This window comes from Schistocerca cancellata, chromosome 5 (assembly GCF_023864275.1).
Source record: "Schistocerca cancellata isolate TAMUIC-IGC-003103 chromosome 5, iqSchCanc2.1, whole genome shotgun sequence".
NCBI classification, from domain to species: domain Eukaryota; kingdom Metazoa; phylum Arthropoda; class Insecta; order Orthoptera; family Acrididae; genus Schistocerca; species Schistocerca cancellata.
The window spans coordinates 339,404,515-339,426,193 of record NC_064630.1 but is presented as its reverse complement, the minus strand read 5'-3'; the positions used below and the strand labels follow the sequence as shown (position 1 = coordinate 339,426,193).

The 21,679-nt window shown below is 38.0% G+C and overlaps 1 protein-coding gene across 1 annotated transcript in view; it reads right to left on the bottom strand.

Annotated features, from left to right (window-relative positions):
- LOC126188932 (cadherin-23-like) overlaps positions 1-21,679 on the bottom strand; it is a 514,643-nt gene that overhangs the window by 210,222 nt on the left and 282,742 nt on the right. Inside the window, exons 8-12 of the mRNA XM_049930652.1 lie at positions 18,563-18,735; positions 17,697-17,894; positions 12,504-12,642; positions 9,664-9,791; positions 6,946-7,073 (exon numbers count right to left, since the gene is read on the bottom strand). Of these exons, the coding sequence (XP_049786609.1) occupies positions 6,946-7,073; positions 9,664-9,791; positions 12,504-12,642; positions 17,697-17,894; positions 18,563-18,735 (766 nt within the window). The remainder of the gene's footprint in view (positions 1-6,945; positions 7,074-9,663; positions 9,792-12,503; positions 12,643-17,696; positions 17,895-18,562; positions 18,736-21,679) is intronic.

The following is a 21,679-nucleotide window of genomic DNA, read 5'->3' as shown; positions in this document are numbered from 1 at the left end:
CTATTGATGGAAACATGTTGGCTCTTCAGGTGAATCACATTTTTGTTACACTACGTCATTGGTCATCTCCATGAACGCCATCACTGAGCTGAATGGGGGTTCAATATGTGCACCACACCACAGACGCAGGCTAGTGGGAGCAGTATTTTGCTATGGGAGACATTCTCCTGTACTTGCACAGAACCTGTAGTAGTAATCAAAGTCACACTGACAGCTGTGAACCACCTGCATCCCTTCATGCTTGAAGTCTTCCCCACCAATGATGTCATCTTTCAGCAATGTAATTGTCCATGTCTGGTAACCAGAACCATGCTACAGTGGTTTGAAGAACACCACAGTGAACTCATGTTGATGTCTCAGTGACCAAATTCAACTGATGTAAGTTGTATGAAACCCATCTGGGTCACTATCAGGTGCCATCACAGCATATGCAAATCAGCAGGCTCTTATTTATGTGGGTAACGTGATCTTTCCATAGACATCTAATGTTACATGCCTCCACAAACCCAACATCAAACTGTTAGAGTCCTGATATGTAGAATCAGTTATGTATTTCAATTCTGAGATGGACAAATGAGCTATCAAGAAGGTGGTCGTAATGTTTTGGTTTATCAGTATATTACTATTCTTCACTTAGACTGAATTTTTCTTTTACACACATACTGCTGCAATGCATCACTTGGTCTCCTCATAACTGGTTTTGTTATTTACAGTGTTGACAATTTACACATGACCTGTTTACCCATAACTGTTGTGCGCAGGAAACTCTTTACTGCATGAACGTGCACAGTTCAGGCACAGTTGTGCCCATGTGTGCCCAGCTCCCTACCAGTGGGTATACTTGTTGGGACAGCCTTCTCTATAGACTACAAAATGAGCAGAAATGATAAGGTGGAATTACAGATAAAATAATTTTGGTAATCCAATCCAAATAACTGCTGATAGAGGGACCTAAACTTCATATTTGAAGAATTCAAGGAGCTTGGCACAGCTAAAGGAAGTGAACATTTCTTAGTTACAGTTAGATCAGATTGAGAGAATCAACTCTTATCTCGGCTATGATCATTACCACATGATGTGGAGTTAAGATGCTACACAAACTGAACTTCACATTACGAAATTATCAGAACTGCTGATGACATGTCCATCAAGAGAGATTCCACAACTGTGCTAAAATTTTAATTTAGGCTTTAAATATTATTATAAGACAAGATTATTCATTCATTTGGAGAAAGATGCTAAATTACAACTCAGCAGGGGCAAAGTCGAAAGAAATGGTGATCTTGTGACAACAAAACAAAAATGAACTGGACTAAAATTAAAGCTGAAGGCCAAGTATTTTGGTCCCTGTTAAGTTATGAAAGCTAAAACAAATGTTATGTATGATGTTTGATGAAAAGGCAACACCTACCAGGATCTAAGGACTACAACAACATGTGTTACAACTATGCAATGCTCCTCACTGAATTTGTGGTTGAGTTAGACCCTCTTCTGACTATAGACTATCACAGATACCTTGAACAAAAAACCATGTCCAGTTCTCAGAAAAAGGTGCAGGTCACACCTGTCTACAAGAAGAGCAGTACAAGCAATCCATAAAACTACCATTTAATATCCTTGGCATCAATTTGCTGTAGAATCTTAGAACATATTCTGAGCTCAAACATAATGAGGTATCTTTAATAGAATGACCAGTATGGATTTCAAAAATGTCAATCATGTGAAACCTAACTCACACTTTTCTCACATGACCTACTGAAAGCTTTGGATCAAGGCAATCAGGTAGATGCTGTATTTATTGAATTCCAAAAAGCATTTGACTCAGTACCATACCTATGCTTATTGTCCAAGGTATGATCAGCTGGGGTATCAAGTGAAATTTGTGATTGGACCGAGGGATGTTTGGTAGGGCGGGCACAACATGTTGAATGGAAAGTCACTGTCAGAAGTGGAATTAACTTTGGGTGTATCGCCTGGAAGTGTGTTGGGACCCTTCCTGTTCATGTTGTATATCAGTGACCTTCCAGACAATATTAATAGTAAAATCACGTTTTTTTTTTGCAGATGATACAGTTATCTGTAATGAAGCAGTATCTGAAAGTAGCTGCATAAATATTTAGTCAGATCTTGATAAGATTTCAAGGTGGTGCAGAGATTGGCAGCTTGCCTTAGATGTTCAAAAATGTAAAATTTAACACTTCACAAAATGAAAAAAAAAACAAAAACACAGTATCCTATGACTATAATATCAATGAGTTACTGTTGGAATCAGCTAACTCATACAAATACCTGCCTACAACACTTTGTATGGATATGAAATGGAATGATCACATACCTGTAGGTTAAGTCATAGGGATGTGCATTCTTACTACAAAGAAGATTGCTTAAAAATCACTTGTGTGACTGGTTCTAGAATATAGCTCAAGTTTGTGGGACCTGTGCCAGATAGGACTAACAGGGGATATTGAACGTATACAGGAATGGAGGCACAAATGATCACAGATTTGTTTAATCCATAGGAGAGTGTCATAGGGATTCTGGAGGAACTGAACTGGGAGACTCTTGAAGATAAAGTATCCCAAGAAAGTCTATTAAGAGAATGTCAAGAACTGGCTGTTAATGTTTATTCTAGCAATATACTACAACCCCCTTTGAATCACTCACATAGGGATCAGATTGGAATAATTATTGCACACAGAGGCATTTAAACAATAATTCTTGCCATGCTCTGTACGTGAATGGAACAGGAAGAAACAATAATAACTGGTACAGTGGGAGGTACCTTCTGCCATGCACCTCATGTTGGTTTGCAGAGTATAGATGTAGATGTAGCAGAAGGTGTAGATGTAGAAGTAGATGTGACTACTAATTATCTGAGTAGGATGATTGTCAGGAAGGCCGAACGTGGGATTTAGATATGGGATTTGAAGACCAATAGACAAGTAATGTGCCAGAAAACTTTAATACTGTAAAGTAATTTTTGTATGTTCATGCACAAAGTAAGTTAAGGGAGAAGATAAAAGATGCATTGTCCTGTTCTTTTGTTTATCATTAGACTCGGCACAGGTGGTGATAACAAATAGTTTGTGTGAAAGTCTGAACTATTATCCTGCAATGCCATAAACAATAGATTTCTTGCAGTCCAATGAATCTAAACACAACTTTGTCCTTCTCAGTAACAAAGATAGAAAATCTACCCCTCAGTGTATTCATGTCTACCTGCCTCACATCACCAGATGCAAGTGTAAGCAAAAATAACACAAATGTGTGACTCTGTGTGTGCCAGGAATCTGTAATTGTTGGCAGGCAGAGGAGCAAATGGCAGATGGCTAGTACCAGCTCCCTAGTGTCTGTGCAGAGACTGGGCTTGTGTCTGAAGCAAATCTGAAATCCTCATAGTTCATTCAGTCTAGAATTTTTGAAATCTGATGCACATGGAACAGAATGAAGCTTCTGTAAAACTGTGAAAAGCAGCATCCAGTTCTTTCCACTCACATATTTTAATAGAGCTGGGCTTTTGAGATCTTTTATATACAACAGTCATGTTGGTTTTTGTTGAATATAAAGACTAAATATCCAAATTATACTTTAAAATTCAAAATAGTGTCACTCGGTTGTGACTGTGAGAGACATAAACTTCCTAACTGAAAACTAAGATTCGCAACCTTCACACATTGTTCTATCACATTTAAGTGGGAACAGTAGTTGGCAGGTTGTAGTTGCAAGATTGGAAGTCAAAATATACAAAGTATTGTGTAAAACTTCCAAATGTGGGTGACATTCTGTTCATAACAATGGAAAACATAGTTTTACTTAATACATTCACTTGAGGGACAGTATCTTCTTATATAAAATTGCCTGAAAGATGATTCCAACTTTGTATCTGAACCATCACTACCTAAGAGAGGATCACAAAAAATTGGGGAGATGACCACTGAGAATTCTTTTGTTTCAATAAAACATGAAATGATTAAGTAAATAGTATTGCATGCCATGTAAATGTGCTATCATCTGTGCACTGACAAGTCTTGTGTAGTATTCTCCACTAGTGATGGCTTATTTAGAGTTGCTGTTTCCTAATCCAGCAGTGGAAATTGCTTATATGATTTCTAGTTTTCAAGACATGGGCAATGTTTAATCACTGTAAAATTGCATGGAGGCAGAATGGCACACCAGTACTGCTAACAGACATAAGTAAAAGTAGAAAAAGCTATTGTAGCTTCTGGAACTGTTTAGTTCTTTCCACAGAGGAGAAAGAGGGAGAGGCTGGGCAAGATTCCAAGGGGGAACTTGGACCCACCTGTTGTGAAGGACAGAGAAATGGTAAGACTTTGACTTTATGTTTGGGAAGATTGCAGTTCAAATTCACATTTAGCCATCCAAATTTAGGTCTTCTGTGATTTCCCTAGATTATTTAAGGTGAATACTGCAGTGACGCATGCTTGTACTCTAGAAAGGCTGTGCGTACGAGTGCCCCAGACTTTTGTGTGTATGTGTGTGTGAGAGAGAGAGAGAGAGAGAGAGAGAGAGAGAGAGAGAGATCACCATCAGAGTCTGCCAAGTGCTCCAGTCTATTTAAGGCTAGCCAAGCTATGCTCAGCCTCAGTTGTCTACGTGTATTGCTACAGATTTTTATGTACTTAATGATTGGCAATGACTGTGGCCCTGTTCCCCACTCAAATTTCTACTCTGGTTGGTACTGCATTTATTCTCATGATGGTTGATTGTGTTATAGAGGAAATTTAACGTTGGTTGGTTCAACAGCAAGATTAATTCACTATGGTGTTGCACCACCAACTGTAGGTGCTAGACAATCAAACTCACTTACTTCAATCATTGGCTTCTGTTTTCTCTTGTCAGCATGCTCCTCTGTCTGTGTCACCTGCTGTTTTGCCCTCCACACCCATCATGGTTTATCCACCTCCTTTTTCTACATACAATGAGTCCAGTGAAGAATGGGGCACATACAAGAAATATATGCAACAACACTTGCAAGCTTTTGGGATTGCTGACCCTATTTTTCCTTTCATGGATATCACAAAGTTTCTTTCACCAGACGCTCCATCTAATCAATTGATTATTCTGATATATGAATCATATTCTAATCTTTTCACAATCACAAGACCAGCATAAAATACATCTATGGCAAGCTTTTATACACTTACAGGATGCTGGTGTTGTAGTCAGTGTTTGGTGTCTGCAGAAGGGCTCACACCTCTTGTGGAATGTGTAATCACCATTCACAATGTTCTCAGGCCAAAAACTTTCAAAAAACTAAGAAGATTCCTCAGAATGCTAAATTATTAACAGCAATACATTCCCTGGCTGATAAATTGCTGGCACTATTAACAAAACTGCTGAAAAGGAAAAAACACAGCAGGCTAAAAAAAGATACCTAAGAATCCAGAACAGGAGTGCATTCAAGAAAGTGAAGCAATAAAATGCACGGGCAGTTCTGATGGCACTTCTGTAGCTTAAGGCACTGATGGTTCTCGTGGTGGCACAAGTCAGGTGGCAGTGGGGCCATTACTCCAGCAGTTCATTGAGGATGCTTGGCAACCTTTAGCTTTCTTTTCCCAGCTACTTACAGACGCACAAAGGTCTTACAGGATTATTGACAGGGAGTTGCATGCAGTGTATGCAGCTCTCCAACACTTCACAGATTTTATTGAAGCAAGAACTTTTATACAGACACTCACCAACCACTTCTCTATTCAAGAAAAGAACACCAAACAGTTCTCCCAGGTTGATTATGCATGCGGACTTCATATCACAATTTACAACAGATATGGACCACATAAGCACTTGCAAAAATATAGTCACCGACTGTCTGTAAAGATGCTGCACAGGCTTGAAGACAGTAGAGTGGGATAACAATGTTCATGTGCAAGCACTAGACACAGAGCTACATGTCCTTCAGGTTCAGGACTGATTCATTTCAAACATCAAGCAAGTGAAGAGACCATCATGCAATTTAACACTGTGATGCAACACTTCACATGGTATGACCGAGGTTTTTGTAGCCATGGTTTTTCGGTGCAGCATTTTTGCTGTTTCCCATGATCTGTCTATATCCAGCAGTATGGGCTACTGTATGGCTCTTGACTAAGTAGGTGGTGTGGCTTGGAATCAATAAAGACTGTTGTACATGAGCAAAGCAGTATGATTGCTGCCAGAGATGCAAAGTGAGCGGTGGACCAACAGGATCCATCATCACCCATACGTGGCAGGTTGGCCACATCAATGTGGATCTCGTTGGTCCACTACTATACTCCAGTGGCTACTGTTATTTGGTTACCATAATAGACCATTTCATGAGATGGCCTAAGACCTTTTCCATTACCACAGCTGTGTTGAGAACACTGCTAAATGGCTGACTTCCAAGATTTGGCTGACTTCCAAGATTTGGCAAACCCAGACTATAACAGTTGACAGGAATCAATAATTTGACACCACATTATTCCAGGAGTTACTTCACCTGTGTGGTTGCACCCACATTCATACACCAAGCCACTATCCATCCAGCAACGGGATGGTGGAAAGACTGAAGGCAGCGCTGATAAGTAATGATGTTACATGGTTAGAGAGTCTACCAGCCTTCAAGCAAGATGTGGAACATATGATGGTGCCATTTTTTTGTGGTAAAGCATGTGAAAACATTTACAAACGAGTGACTTATTCTAAATCAATGAATATGATTTCATGTAGGACCTGTGGAAATTACAATAGTACATGTATCCTCTTCTTGCAAATATATATTATGTATTCTTCTTTTATGATGTTCTACAGCTTTGAGAATGTTTTCAGTATTGATCTATGCAACAAAAAGTATATCTGTCTAATCATACTCTTATGTTTCCCTAAATTTTGCAGTTTTCAGATACCTAAACTTTATTTTCAGTAACTTAATTATAATTATATACACTTTTTCTTACATAAACTTACATTTCAGAAACACTTCCTCCTAAACTGGTGTATCGAATACCTTGTGATCCCAAATTACCAGAATCATCATCCAGTGCCTGGACCCATGCAACTGTTGTTCCTATAGCAGCATTTTCTTTGATAGATACCTGTCACAAAAATCAAACACTTTAAAGATTAAAGAGTAATAAAAAATTATTTGTCACTATAGAGAGATTGCAGCAGATTTTCATGGTACATATTCAGTGAACAAAAAATAAGATCGAAGAATAAAAGGAAGGAGTGTATAATACTCTTAAGCCAAATATTTATCTTGATATAATGATGGAGATGTGTACCTCTTCACATCCCATACAAAATCTTATTGTAATAAAAGAGTGCTAGAATGAACTAAAATAAAAGAGTATCTTATTAGTTGCTCCTCCTGTAATTCATCAGAATTTTATAACTCAGGGGCATAAATTTTGATTAATGGAAACATTTATGTTAAATACACTCCTGGAAATTGAAATAAGAACACCGTGAATTCATTGTCCCTGGAAGGGGAAACTTTATTGACACATTCCTGGGGTCAGATACATCACATGATCACACTCACAGAACCACAGGCACATAGACACAGGCAACAGAGCATGCACAATGTCGGCACTAGTACAGTGTATATCCACCTTTCGCAGCATAGCAGGCTACTATTCTCCCATGGAGACGATCGTAGAGATGCTGGATGTAGTCCTGTGGAATGGCTTGCCATGCCATTTCCACCTGGCGCCTCAGTTGGACCAGCGTTCGTGCTGGACGTGCAGACCGCGTGAGACGATGCTTCATCCAGTCCCAAACATGCTCAATGGGGGACAGATCCGGAGATCTTGCTGGCCAGGGTAGTTGACTTACACCTTCTAGAGCACGTTGGGTGGCACAGGATACATGCGGACGTGCATTGTCCTGTTGGAACAGCAAGTTCCCTTGCCGGTCTAGGAATGGTAGAACGATGGGTTTGATGACGGTTTGGATGTACCGTGCACTATTCAGTGTCCCCTCGACGATCACCAGTGGTGTACGGCCAGTGTAGGAGATCGCTCCCCACACCATGATGCCGGGTGTTGGCCCTGTGTGCCTCGGTCGTATGCAGTCCTGATTGTGGCGCTCACCTGCACGGCGCCAAACATGCATACGACCATCATTGGCACCAAGGCAGAAGCGACTCTCATCGCTGAAGACGACACGTCTCCATTCGTCCCTCCATTCACGCCTGTCGCGACACCACTGGGGGCGGGCTGCACGATGTTGGGGCGTGAGCGGAAGACGGCCTAACGGTGTGCGGGACCGTAGCCCAGATTCATGGAGACGGTTGCGAATGGTCCTCGCCGATACCCCAGGAGCAACAGTGTCCCTAATTTGCTGGGAAGTGGCGGTGCGGTCCCCTACGGCACTGCGTAGGATCCTACGGTCTTGGCGTGCATCCGTGCATCGCTGCGGTCCGGTCCCTGGTCGACGGGCACGTGCACCTTCCGCCGACCACTGGCGACAACATCGATGTACTGTGGAGACCTCACGCCCCACGTGTTGAGCAATTCGGCGGTACGTCCACCCGGCCTCCCGCATGCCCACTATACGCCCTCGCTCAAAGTCCGTCAACTGCACATACGGTTCACGTCCACGCTGTCGCGGCATGCTACCAGTGTTAAAGACTGCGATGGAGCTCCGTATGCCACGGCAAACTGGCTGACACTGACGGCGGCGGTGCACAAATGCTGCGCAGCTAGCGCCATTCGACGGCCAACACCGCGGTTCCTGGTGTGTCCGCTGTGCCGTGCGTGTGATCATTGCTTGTACAGCCCTCTCGCAGTGTCCGGAGCAAGTATGGTGGGTCTGACACACCGGTGTCAATGTGTTCTTTTTTCCATTTCCAGGAGTGTATAATAGAGGGAAACATTCCACGGGGGGAAAATATATCTAAAAACACAGATGATGTAACTTACCAAACAAAAGTGTTGATAGACACACAAACAAACACAAACACACACACAAAATTCAAGCTTTCGCAACCCATGGTTGCTTCATCAGGAAACAGGGAAGGAGAGGGAAAGACGAAAGGATGTGGGCTTTAAGGGAGAGGGTAAGGAGTCATTCCAATCCCGGGAGCGGAAGTACTTACCTTAGGGGGAAAAAAGGACAGGTATACACTCGCACACACACACACACACACACACATATCCATCTGCACATATACAGACACAAGCAGACATATGTAAAGGCAAATAGAAGCTTCTAAGTTGATGCAATCGGCCAGTAAGAAGTAGTACAATTCAAGTTTTAGTTATCTATTATTGAATTATTGGCTGTTTTGGTACCTTGTAGTTGACCGAGGACCTTAAGATTTTGCATGAACCAAGGTCTTGCAGCCACGTTACACGAGAAAATGCAAAAAGTGTTAATATGTAGTAAAATCCTAAGAAAACCTCCCGTTTTCGTCATTTGCTTTTGAATCAACGTAATGCCAGATCGTCACATTGGACGCTTTCGTTTGGTAAGTTACATCATCTTTGTTTTTAGATACATTTATGTTAAATGTTAGATTATGAGTTGTGTAAGAGGCGGTAATTGGCCTTTCCCATAAAGTAACTTGAAACATTCCACCTCTCCGAAGGCTCTCCTTTACGATGGGATTTATTGAGCATGATGGGTGAACAGATGAATGAATGAATAAATGCATGAATGAATACTGTGTGTCAAACTTACATTGTACACTGCTTTTGTGAATTCTGGAAAATTGTCATTCACATCTTTGATATGAACAGTCACAGGAACAAGATGATGCTTTGGACTGTAGGGCACTATTTCCTTTGCTATTAACGTGAAATGCATAACTGTAAAACATAACAACGTGTAAATAAATTTATTCTGGTTGTTTGTAAAATCAACATTTTAACTCATTGTAAACAGATAAGAACTACTGCAATGTTAACTGAATTACATTAGCCAATATTAGCAAATTAGATAAAAGCTGTGGCCATTACATAGCTCTGGTCATCTGATTCCTGGCAGGGATTAAGATGAGCCAGTGCACTAGGGCTGCCACTGATAACTAATTAATGTGAGACAGGCTATGTGGGGCTGTCTCATATTACATGACAGTATGAACTGCGACTGAAGGAAGATGGTACACAGAAAACTGAAGCATCACTAAACATCACAGGAGAAGTGTTACATTACAGCAACAGTTTCTACACAGTTTGGTAATATTGGTCATAAAATTAAACTAAAAGTGATCATAAATAAAGCCCCTCGGCCATTTGGCTCACTAGTTCTATCATCCAATAACACTCAAGCAATATAAAGTCCTTGTCATGTGAAAAAGGGGCGGCAATAAACATAAAACCATTCTGATAGTGGGTCAGTTGTGTACATTGTCACAATGGCAAAGGACATCTGCATTAGTAGTAAAGATTTTGAAATGACTTTTTGCCTTGATTCAACCACACACACCCAGAAGACTTTTCAATATAAACATTTTGGATGCAGCTTGCACTGAAAAAACAGCTGCATTAAAATAATTTGACTTTTGATGTGTTCAATCTTAGCTTGCCATCAGGAAATAAAAATATTACTTACATCCAAATTAGATTATTTCATTACTGCACTCTAGGGATGGAGAAAACCGACTGTTTAAAACTGGTATTTTCGTTCTGAACAACCAGTAATTTTCGGTATTTGTTTGGTATCGATTATAACAGGTAGTTTTTTACTGATTACTGGGTATAAAACAGGTATATCAATTTGTCCTAATAGTGGTGCAAAAGTTTTTGGATTTTGAATAAAACTTTTAAAAATGAGTTCAGTAGGACATTCTGTGGCTTCTGAAAAACTGTTATCATTTTTGAATGCTATTATTTCTGATGAAAGGAATCCTCTTACATATCAATACATTATACAAGTATTTATGAACAGATAGGATGATTAATATTGGCCAATGGATTAATTCAGTATTGTAATTTTAACTATTGTCACCCAATTGTTCCTGGTAAATGTTATATTTTGCCTAATATGTAAATTGTTCATCTGAATTTTTTGAAAGAGCATATTGTGTTTTATCAGCATAAAATCAATTCTATTCAAATTCCCATTGAAAAGTAAAGACAAATATATGATTAACAAAATGGATTTTTCATTCAAAATAATTAAAGGAAAAGAACACAACAAATTTTAAACAAATGCTTATTATAATAAATGAAAAGCACCAGTTTGCTTTTGTTCTACAATATTATTTTTATTGCTAACCGGTTTTCGGCTTACAAGGCCATCTTCAGACATTTAAGCAATGTCTGAAGATGGCCTTGTAAGCTGAAAACCGGTTAGCAATAAAAATAATATTGTAGAACAAAGGCAAACTGGTGCTTTTCATTTATTATTATAATGTTGTTCTACCAAGAACTGACGGAAGATTCTGTTAATATGACAAATGCTTATTATTTGTCTGCCATTTTTATGAAACAGTAAATGGAAAAGGAAGTTATAGTGACAGTAATAAATTAAAAACTTAACAATTCATCACACTTTTTTTAACAGAAATTAGCTGCTATGCTGTCAGTGCCTGTATAATATGTATTTATCTATCTGGGAAATGGACATCTTAGCACAAAAAATAGAGTTCTCTGACTTCATTCTTGCATTTTAACACTGCCTATTCGTAATACCCAAACAGTGCTATGATCCCATACTACAATATGATTTTTGAACAGAGAATCAGAAAATTGGTATCTATCAGTAGGAGAATACTTGTGAATTTTTGTAGTATTCAACCCTTAATTACTTTTTGAGAAAAGCAGTGAAAGATGCATGCACTAAGTTGTCTTTTATTTACTGATTTCATTTGATATTTTGATTCTCTTTATCTTGAAAAATACAATGCAAAAGTCTGAGGGGGTCTTAGAATTTTTCGATCTTTGTTCAATGTTTACATTTATTGCTGGAAAAGATAAAATAAAATACTGAAAATTGATAATTTCAAAAACCAAGTATTTTGAGTAGGTGAAACTGGTGATGGTAAATATTTCTATAATCAAAAACCGGTTGTTCTAGCAATAACCACCATTCCTACTGCTCCCTGATTCAGCTTGTTATGTAACCACCATGCAGAAATTTTGTCCACACTGCATATGATATACATACACTTAATATATTCAATGTAGTCCACAGTAGAAACTATAAAACACATCCCAGTACAAAGGCAGGATAGATAAATGTGTATTTGGAGGTCATAGCATGAACTATGAATTGGTATGTTCTGTTGAGAGGAACAGTGTATCACCTACACTGGGTTTGTATTTGGCATATGTATTACAGTTTCTGCTATTGTCTGCTATTCGTTTATTACATGTATACATGTAATACATGTTCTTCAATAAGTCTCTCTGCCATGTATGTTTGTCTCACTGGATCAGGGCAATGTAAGAAATAATCTAAATCAGATGATAACTTACTTGTATTATATTTTTATCTAAATAACATAGTATACATCATTAAAATTGTTTATCCTGCAATGTCTGTGTCATTAAATGATCATTTTTTGCATTACATACCAACATTTTTTTCGTAGTCAAGCTGTTTTGGATCTTTAACTCTGATCAGGAATGAAGCTTCATTTATACCCCTTGATGGAGTAACTTCGAAAATTCCTTCATCACCTTCCAAAAACATTTCAAATGTTCCATTATTTCCCTGAAATAATAGAATAATGCTGCAACTTAGCAAAATATAAAGCTTACTAGAATTAAGAAATGTGATACGTCATGATGAGCTTCCATAAACACTCTGACAAAACTGTTGCCTGTATAGGAAAGAGAACAATACGGTTCAAAGGCTAAGTAGGTTAGTGCCAAACTACAAGGGTCATTTTTAAAGTAAGAACCAATAGCGCATTGTATCCGCACATCCTGTCACATTATGTCCATTCATGGCTGGCCTCTCCTTGGCCAGTCTCTCGCTATGCCACCATTACATTTCACATTTCTCGCAGTGTTGGTTGTACAGTTATACTGCTTCGTTTGTCACTAGATTGATCAGTAATCCCACCAATTGTGAAATGTGCTCCGTTATTTGGTTCTCAAATGCAAAACAAGTTCATCCTGCTGCAATTTACCAGCAGCTTATTGAAGTTTATGTTGCAGGTTTAATAAATGATGGAAATGTGTGTAAATAATGTAGGCTGTTTAATGAAGGAAGGATAAATGTTTATTATGAAGAACGATTTGGATGGCCTACTGTCATGAATGAAAACTTGACACAAAATGTTGATGAGGCAATTTGCCAAGTCAGGCAGTACAGTGTTGATGAGCTGTATCAGAAATTTCCACAAGTTTGAAGCTCAGTAGTTTATCACACTGTTACTGGAAAACTTTTACTACAAAAAATGTGTGCAAGATGGGTGCCAAAACTGTTGACAGAACAACACACAACAAAACAAATGGCACATTCTTTGTCCATTTTGAAATGATATCGCAGGGATGTTGATACATTCTCGAGTCACATTGTGACCAGTGATGAAATGTGGATTGTGCGCTACACTCCATGGAATAAACGTCAATCCAGTGAGCGACACCATTCAACCTCTCTGATGAAACAATGAAAATTCAAACAAGAACCTCCAAAACAGAAAATTATGGCCACAGTCTTCTGTTAGACTTTTTGCCAGTGTGAATGACAATAAATGCTGAGAGGTACTGTGAAACATTATTAAAGCACTTTTCAAAATCGTCAGTAGGGTCCCATATCTAGCAGCATCATTCCGCTTCATGACAGTGCTCAGACTTATGTTGTGGCAAGAACAAAGACACAACTGGACAAGTTTCAGTACGAAACGCTGGTGCATCCACAATACAGCCCTGACTTAACACCATCACACTTTCATCTGTTTCTTGGTGGAAAGTACTTGGAAAATGATGACGTGTTGGAAGAAACTGTTACTAACTGGTTTGACGGTTAGGCAGCAGTGTTCTTGGATGCTGGAACACAAAAGCTGGTGCCACAACTTGATAAAAGTTTAAATGTTCATGGTGACTATGCTCAAAAGTGAAAAAAACATGCATATTGTAGTTTGTGATACAATTTACATTCGTAAATTAAGTTCCTCTTACTCCATTACAAATCAGTTCTTAATTTAAAAATGACCTTTGTACACGTCTGAAGGTTTTGTGTTTAAACCTACCATGGTACTACAACTTTTTATGTCAACTATCACTTCCTTCTCCTTTGGCATTGATTTATATACATGAAAAATGACATGTTTCACAATGGTTGAGGACCAATGTTAAACTCTAGGTTCCCCTGCAACTGCTTGGACAAGTCAATTAAAATGTTGTGAGAAGGCTTCAGCAATGCCATACCTAGTAAAGCACCGTGACATTCAAACCAACCTTCAAGCTAAGGACAGATTTACACATCTATCACATAAGTCAAGTAGAACAGTAATCCCCACCCTTACAGAATATAGAGAATATTACTCCAATTAAAAAGTGATAGTTTTAGTATCACACAAAGCAGGAGTATTGTCATACTTCAAAACAAATAAAGGACCAATTTGAAATCAAGCAACATGCAGAGACAGAAAGACATTATGACACTAAAGATTTTGTTAAAGATGGATATGTGTGATGTATAATGTGTTGGAAAGTACTCTTCAAAAGGTAAAGAAGGATGATGATGTCCTACTGGCTAACAGTAAAAATATATGCAGCATATATGAGGATCATCATTTCAAATCATATTATGTATAGTGATGGATAAAATTGAGTTTGATACACTTCCATATAGTTTCAGAAGTGATCTCTCATGCTGTAAAGTCAGATTGTAACTAATCATATTCACTAACAGTGTAAATAGTTCTTGAAAACTACATGCTGCTTCAAATCATATTCAGTCCTCTGCCATGTGTTTCAAATTGTATTGTGTCCAACATTAACATTACATGACACTGATTAGTCACTTTGCTCAACTGGGTATACTGACAACAAGCACACATTTCTTGACAAAGCTACATGTCAGTAATGACAGTTATCTCTTACTTGTAAATTTCATGTAAGGGAACAACTTTTTTGTTTACGTAGGAAAAAAAAAATGCTGTAGGTGATAATTCAAGAGGAAATCAAAACAGAGAAAAGAAATCCAAACATGCCCATCGAGTTAAATTTTCATACAATAGAGTGAGAGAAGCAAAGAAGATTGATGCGAATAATTTGCCCTAAATGTTTTGGGGATGGAGGGAGCATAAGACATTTAGATTTCTGTGCTAACATCATTGATCCAATTGACATGGGAAGTGACAATAAGGAAGAAGTTAGTATGTCAGCTTGCACTTGCTTAGAAAGAGGACTGAACAATATCTGAAGAGCAAAGCCATTCTGAACAGTGTATAAATCAAAATGTTTAAGTTGAAGATTTAGATTTTGGATTGACAGTTGTGTTACAAACACGCATTTAAATAATACAATATATCATTAAACAATTACAACAGAAAGACATTGTAAATTGAATATCAAAATTATTAATGTGAATATTTTTCTTGTGTAAGAATTAGGTTTTCAATAGTAAGATGTTAGTTTTATATAAATCATATGAAAATCAATTGGCAGCAAGAAGGATGTTATGAATACTCTATATACTAGAATGTTTTTGTAAAAACATTGTACTAAAAGATGATTTTCTTATACAATAATAGTAAAATAATTGGTTATCTATGTATGTACCTTATCAAACTTTTTTATTTGTATATTTTACAAATTACTGAACCAAAGCATATTAAGTTCAACACATTTTCCTTAAATTTGAAGAATACAATTGCAAATTGATATCACTGCTTTATGTTTCTAGAAGTAAGCCTCAAACACAATAGCCTCATATTTTACAAATGTAAAAATTTCACGTGTTGGGAGTAATTGGTTTCTTGCTTCTCCTGTAAAATTTTGTTTTTAGGACATAATACAATTTGAAATGATGTTCCTCATATTAACGAAAATCATAAGAATTTAGAACAAACACTCAGACTTTTAAATGCTGGTAAATCAGAGGTATGAAAATCAGCAAATTGAAAAATATAAAAATACGAGCAAGGTTTGAAAAGTTCTCAGAATGGAATAGAAAAAACGTACTTACATCACTGAAACTTTCTTTATTTTTAAATGTAGTCCCCTTATAAATTAATGCACTTGGTCCAACAATGTTCCAGGGCCTTGAACCTGTCTCAAAAATGAGCTTCCTCCAGGCCTGCAAAATAGTTGTCAACTACAGCTAAGAGTTCTTCGTTTGAACTGAATCTTTGTCCATCAAGAGAAATTTTCTGTTTTGGCAAGAGATGGAAGTCTGATGGATCCATATCAGGTGAATAAGGCAGGTGTGGAAACAATTCATACCGTAGTTCATGTAATTTTGCCGTGGCGATGGCATATGTGTGAGGGCGCACGCTGTCTTGATGGAAGATGACTTTCTTCCTTGCTAAACCTGGCCTTTTTTTCACATATCTTTTGTTGCAAATTGTCCAGGTGGTTAGCATAGTAGTCTCCAGTAATTGTTTGCTCAGTGGGGCGATAATTTACAAACAGAAACCCCTTCGCATCCCAGAACACTGATGGTATGACCTTTCCCGCCAAAGGAATTGTCTTTGCTTTCTTTGATGGCAGAGAATCAGCATGTTTCCACTGTTTGACTGTTGTTTTGTCTCTGTGCACCAAAGTTTCATCTGTGGTCACAAACCAGCACAAAAAATCTTGTTTGTTTCTCCGAACATGGGCCGAACATTGTTCCAATAAGTCCATTCTCATGCGTTTTTGATCCAGCATCAAGAGTCGTGGCACTCATCTTGCACATAATATTTTCATTTCTGATTCTTCATTTAAAATATGATATACTCTTTCAGATGACATCTGGCAAGTGTGAGCAATTTCACGCAGTTTCAATCAGCGATCCTCCATGACCATTTTGTGCACTTTTGCAATGATTTCTGGAGCAGTGACACATCTTGACCGACCACTGCGCGGATCATCATCTAAGCTCTCCCGACCACATTTAAATTCATTTGTCGACTTGGCAACAGCTGAATATGAAGGAGCATAGTCCCCCAGTGTATCCTGGAAATCGGCATAAATGTCTTTTGCTTTCATACCTTTCTTTATGATGTACTTAATTACTGCTCGAATCTCAATTTTTTCTATCTTAGCAAATCACTATGCAGGAACAACAACAGAGCCATGTCACCGCCACAGCTCTCTTCCAAGAACATTGATGTGGCACATGTTTACAGGCAACAGTCTAATGACATATATCACATGAACAACTTGTGCTAGTGCTGACCTCTCGTGGTGATTCAGAGAACTTTTCAAACCACCCTCATTCATGACATCAAAAGTTTAAAAATAAAATTTGTGTAGATAACATTTTAGACAAAAATGCTTAAGACATTAGAAAAAAACTGAAACTGCAAAATGTGCTTTTGAGATAAATAAAATGAGTAGTCGTAAACAAGTCATTTAGGGAGAGAAAGATGAAACAATCTGTCAGAATGATCACCTGGCTGTAAAAGCAATGGCTCTTCTGAGAACAGACTAAAAGTATTTACAAGCAGTAAGCTTGTGGCTCTGGGAAAGCCTGATGAACATCTCCATTGGACCCAATACCAATAAAGACATTTTAACAGGAAATAAGACAGACATGCAGCCTTCTGGCTACACGAGATGTGTGAATGCAGTTGTTATTTTGATGCAGTAATATTTATCTTACTTTACCTGATCATGGTCATATACTTCTGGAACACTGTCTTCAAGGAATGTGACAGGAGTGTTCGATTGAGCATTTTCAACTACTTCACATACGTATTTCTCACTCCTGAAAGTTGGTATTTCATCATTAACATCTGTTACGATCACTGTGACTTCTGTTGTCGCTGAAGGTGCTGGAGATATTGATGAGGATTCTTCTTCTGCCTTGAGGATTAAGCATGGAGGCATATTAAACAGTGTATTATCACATAAAACTAATACAAAAACATCTATAATTCACGTAGTAAACAAAAGTGAAGAAAGGACACTATTCTCCTAGAGCTGACCAATGTGTAGTGCATAGAAAAATGTGGCAGGATAGACATGTTACTACTTTAAGTACACACAGTCATACATGCAGACACCCAAATGTGATCACACATGGCATTATCTTTGAAATGTTACTTTTATGTTGTACAAAATACAAGAAACTGAATAACAACAGAAACATGCACTGCTACACTATTTTTTGTTTTCCGAGTAGCTTTTAGACTATTGATCTAATTAATAAGTATTTATTTTCCTACATTATTGATTCAGGACTTCTCGTAGTTATGTTTACTTGTACATAGATGAGTTATTAACATACTATTGAAATCTCACAGCTTCTTTTAAAAATCCACTGATATGTAAAGACAGGAACAGAATTGGGCAAATGAAAATCTCTTTGAATTCTGTGCAAAATGTGACTTAAGAACAGCAAGCAGAAATAATTGCAGTAAAGTTTACATCATTCACTAACACAAATCTCTTAAAAATAGGTGAACACATTAGAAAGTGAAAGGTAAGTAATGACTAAGGTATACCTCTGGTACAAATGCATTATTACTTACAGTGACTTCCAGGATGTAAGCACCATTACTGTTTAATGGACTTTCTCTGTCAAGCTTCTCTTTTGTATAAACAACACCTGTTGCAGAATCAATTGCAAATGCATCAATAGTTCCTTTTTCCAAGGAGTAACTTATTTTGTTATTTATTCCTCGATCACCATCAACAGCTTTAACTGTAAAGTGAAACACTGATTAAGAAACTAATAACAAGATTACTTACAAAATGAGAAGGAACTATACCACCCATCTCTGTAACAGTTGTCCATTGTATTATGAGATTCACTAAAATTATTAAGCTGTTGATTTGATTGTTGGGGGCATGAAGTGTTTGCATTAGCTGAAATGGTTTGGGTTTAGGAAAAAGGTTCAGCAATGGTTCACTCCATATCTGGAAAGTAGTAAGCAGAAGGTTTTCCTGCAGTGTCTACAAACAGGGAAGAAGTTTGACTATGACTGGAGTCATGTAAAGCAAGGGGCACCACAGGGTTCTGTTCTGGGCTCACTGCTTTTCTTGGTGTATATTAATGATGTCACTAAAAATGACACAAGACTAAAAAATGGTTCTCTTTGCGGATGATGCAAGTGTTATTGTGAGAGATGTGGAATGTAATGTAAATGCTGTAGCCATAAGGATAGTCAGTACATATGATTGACACTTAACTGCAACAAAATGCAGTGCACTGTGTTTCTGATGTGGAACTTTTGTAAACGTAAAACATTATTGTCCCATGGTGGTCATGGCGTCAGTGAAGTTGATCATTTTTAATTCTGAGGGCTGAGGGTAGATGCAAAGCTTTGTTAGGAAATATCATGTTCAAGATCTTGCACAGAAACAGAATGCTGCTATCTTCAATAAATGAATAATCTCCACTGCCTCTGAAACAAAGAGGTTTGTTTTCTTTATTCATTTTGCTCTGTCACCATACATGGTGTTATATTTTGGGGGATGACCTATGCACTCACTAAGAAAATTCTTAGCCCAGAAAAAGTTGACCAAACCAATGTACCATGTTAGTTTGCTAACTTCACAAAGGCTGTCATTCAGGTATCTTAAAATCCTAATTCTGTCATCCCTTTATATATAATCCATCATGGGATTTGTTGTTGACAATACTGACTCATTCGGAAGAAACTGCAACACTCATTTGTGGATACTAGGTTGAAAAACGGTGTGCACTATTCTGCAAGCATTCAACAAACAGATATGCACTATGCAGCAAGTTTAATTTTCAGTAGGCTTTCATCATAATTGAAAAAACAGTTTGACTGATAAATCCCAAGTATTCAAATTTAAGCTGAAAATTTTCCTTGCGGCATACACCTGCTTTGTGCAAGAACTCCACACGGTAGTTCAGAAATTTTCTTTGTATTGTGTTATTTATAAGTATACTCTGTCACAAATTTATTTTTGTGGCTTATTCATTCTTTTGTTCATAACTTTTCTAGTCAGCATTCTGTAAACTACACACTGACTCGGTCCATGACCAAGTATCTTTGGTCAACATGGTCACACAGAATCTGACAAAATAAAGTTACTGCTGTTAAATGTCATTCTTCATCATTTGATAGTATTAGCATGTGTTGGAGTGATAACTACTGAGATTACAGAACTTGTTTCATCAGTTTTTGTTCCAACTGTAAACTAGTATTTTATATATGTCATGCAAGTAATCTTATCTCATGGTTCCTATGTGAGGTACTTGATGGTGGCAACATAACAGTTGCACAGTCTTCTGTGAATATATATTTTCACACCCAACTGGGTTTCACAAGAAAATATGTCATCTTTCTCACAGTGATTCCCAACTAAGTTCCCCAAACATTTCTGTCACCCTTTCATATAGGTTACACTGACTTGTTACAATCACAGCAGCACATCCCTAGTTTTTTTTTTATTGGATGCCTGTTGTCATGCTTACCTGAAAACACGAAACATTAGATCAAAAATCCATAATTTGTTGCACTAGTGTCTTGTAAACAGTTTCCTTTACAGATGCACAGTAATCCTTCCAACAAGTCCAAGTCTTCCCTAATACTGATTTTACGTGCTTGTCATATTTCATATCACGTCTTATCATTACCCCTAAATACTTGTACAATGTTACATGTTCAAGATATTCACTACTAACCTTGTTGAAACAAGTTGTTTAGGATTCCCACTCTCTGGATTTGCTGCCTGTTTTGTGAAATAAGTGCATCATATGATACTGATTTTCTTGCTGGGTTTACATGGGCTTTTTCCCAGTATATGAAAAAAAATCTTCATTTGCATTGCACATTTAGTCTGCCATCCAAGTGTCCATTTCCAGTATATTGCGCACACCTGACCAATGCAGGGCAAATTTACAAATCTGCACTTTATTATAAGTAGAAGAATCTGCAGCTGGTTTTGCCAAAGGATTGGTGAAGTGTCTTGGTTAGATCCTCCTATCTGCTTCAACCCAGAGTGCTGGTGATGAGATGATTAAGAAGGAGCACAAGCTTTGATTGGGGAAGTATGGTGAAGGAAGTTGGTCATGACCTTTCAAAAGAATCACCCTGCCTTTTGCCTTAACTAATTTAAGAAAATCATGGGAAACCAAAATCTGGATGTGAATTTTAACTGCCATCCTTCTTAGTGCAAGTCCATTGATTTAACATTGTCCACACTTCACACTGTCCCTCACAACAGGTAGCAGAAGAGGCAAGACCTGCCAGTTCTGTCTCATTAGCAAAAGGACATGACGCCTCAAACTGATTCATTAGAGGCACAATGCAAGTGCTTCAGCCATTAACCATATACAACATTCCTCAAGAAACAGCCCTAGATGTGGCCATATTCCAACAGCTGCCGTCAGGTGACCATTTATTGCGAGACTGGGGTTCTCCATAGACCACATCATCAAAATGAGTAGCTGGCAACCTCTGTGGTACCTTTGCAACGTGATACCGCCCTGCAATTCCATCAATGGTACAATTTGCAATGTTCGTATAAAGCCAGCTGGTAGTGGGTTCACATAGCTTAAGTCAGCTGATAGTGGTTCATGTAGCATCTAGCTATTTGTGAACAAAGACCAACTCCTTCATCATGAACTTTCAATGTTCACAATTCTTACCCGTACCTAGACATGAACTTAG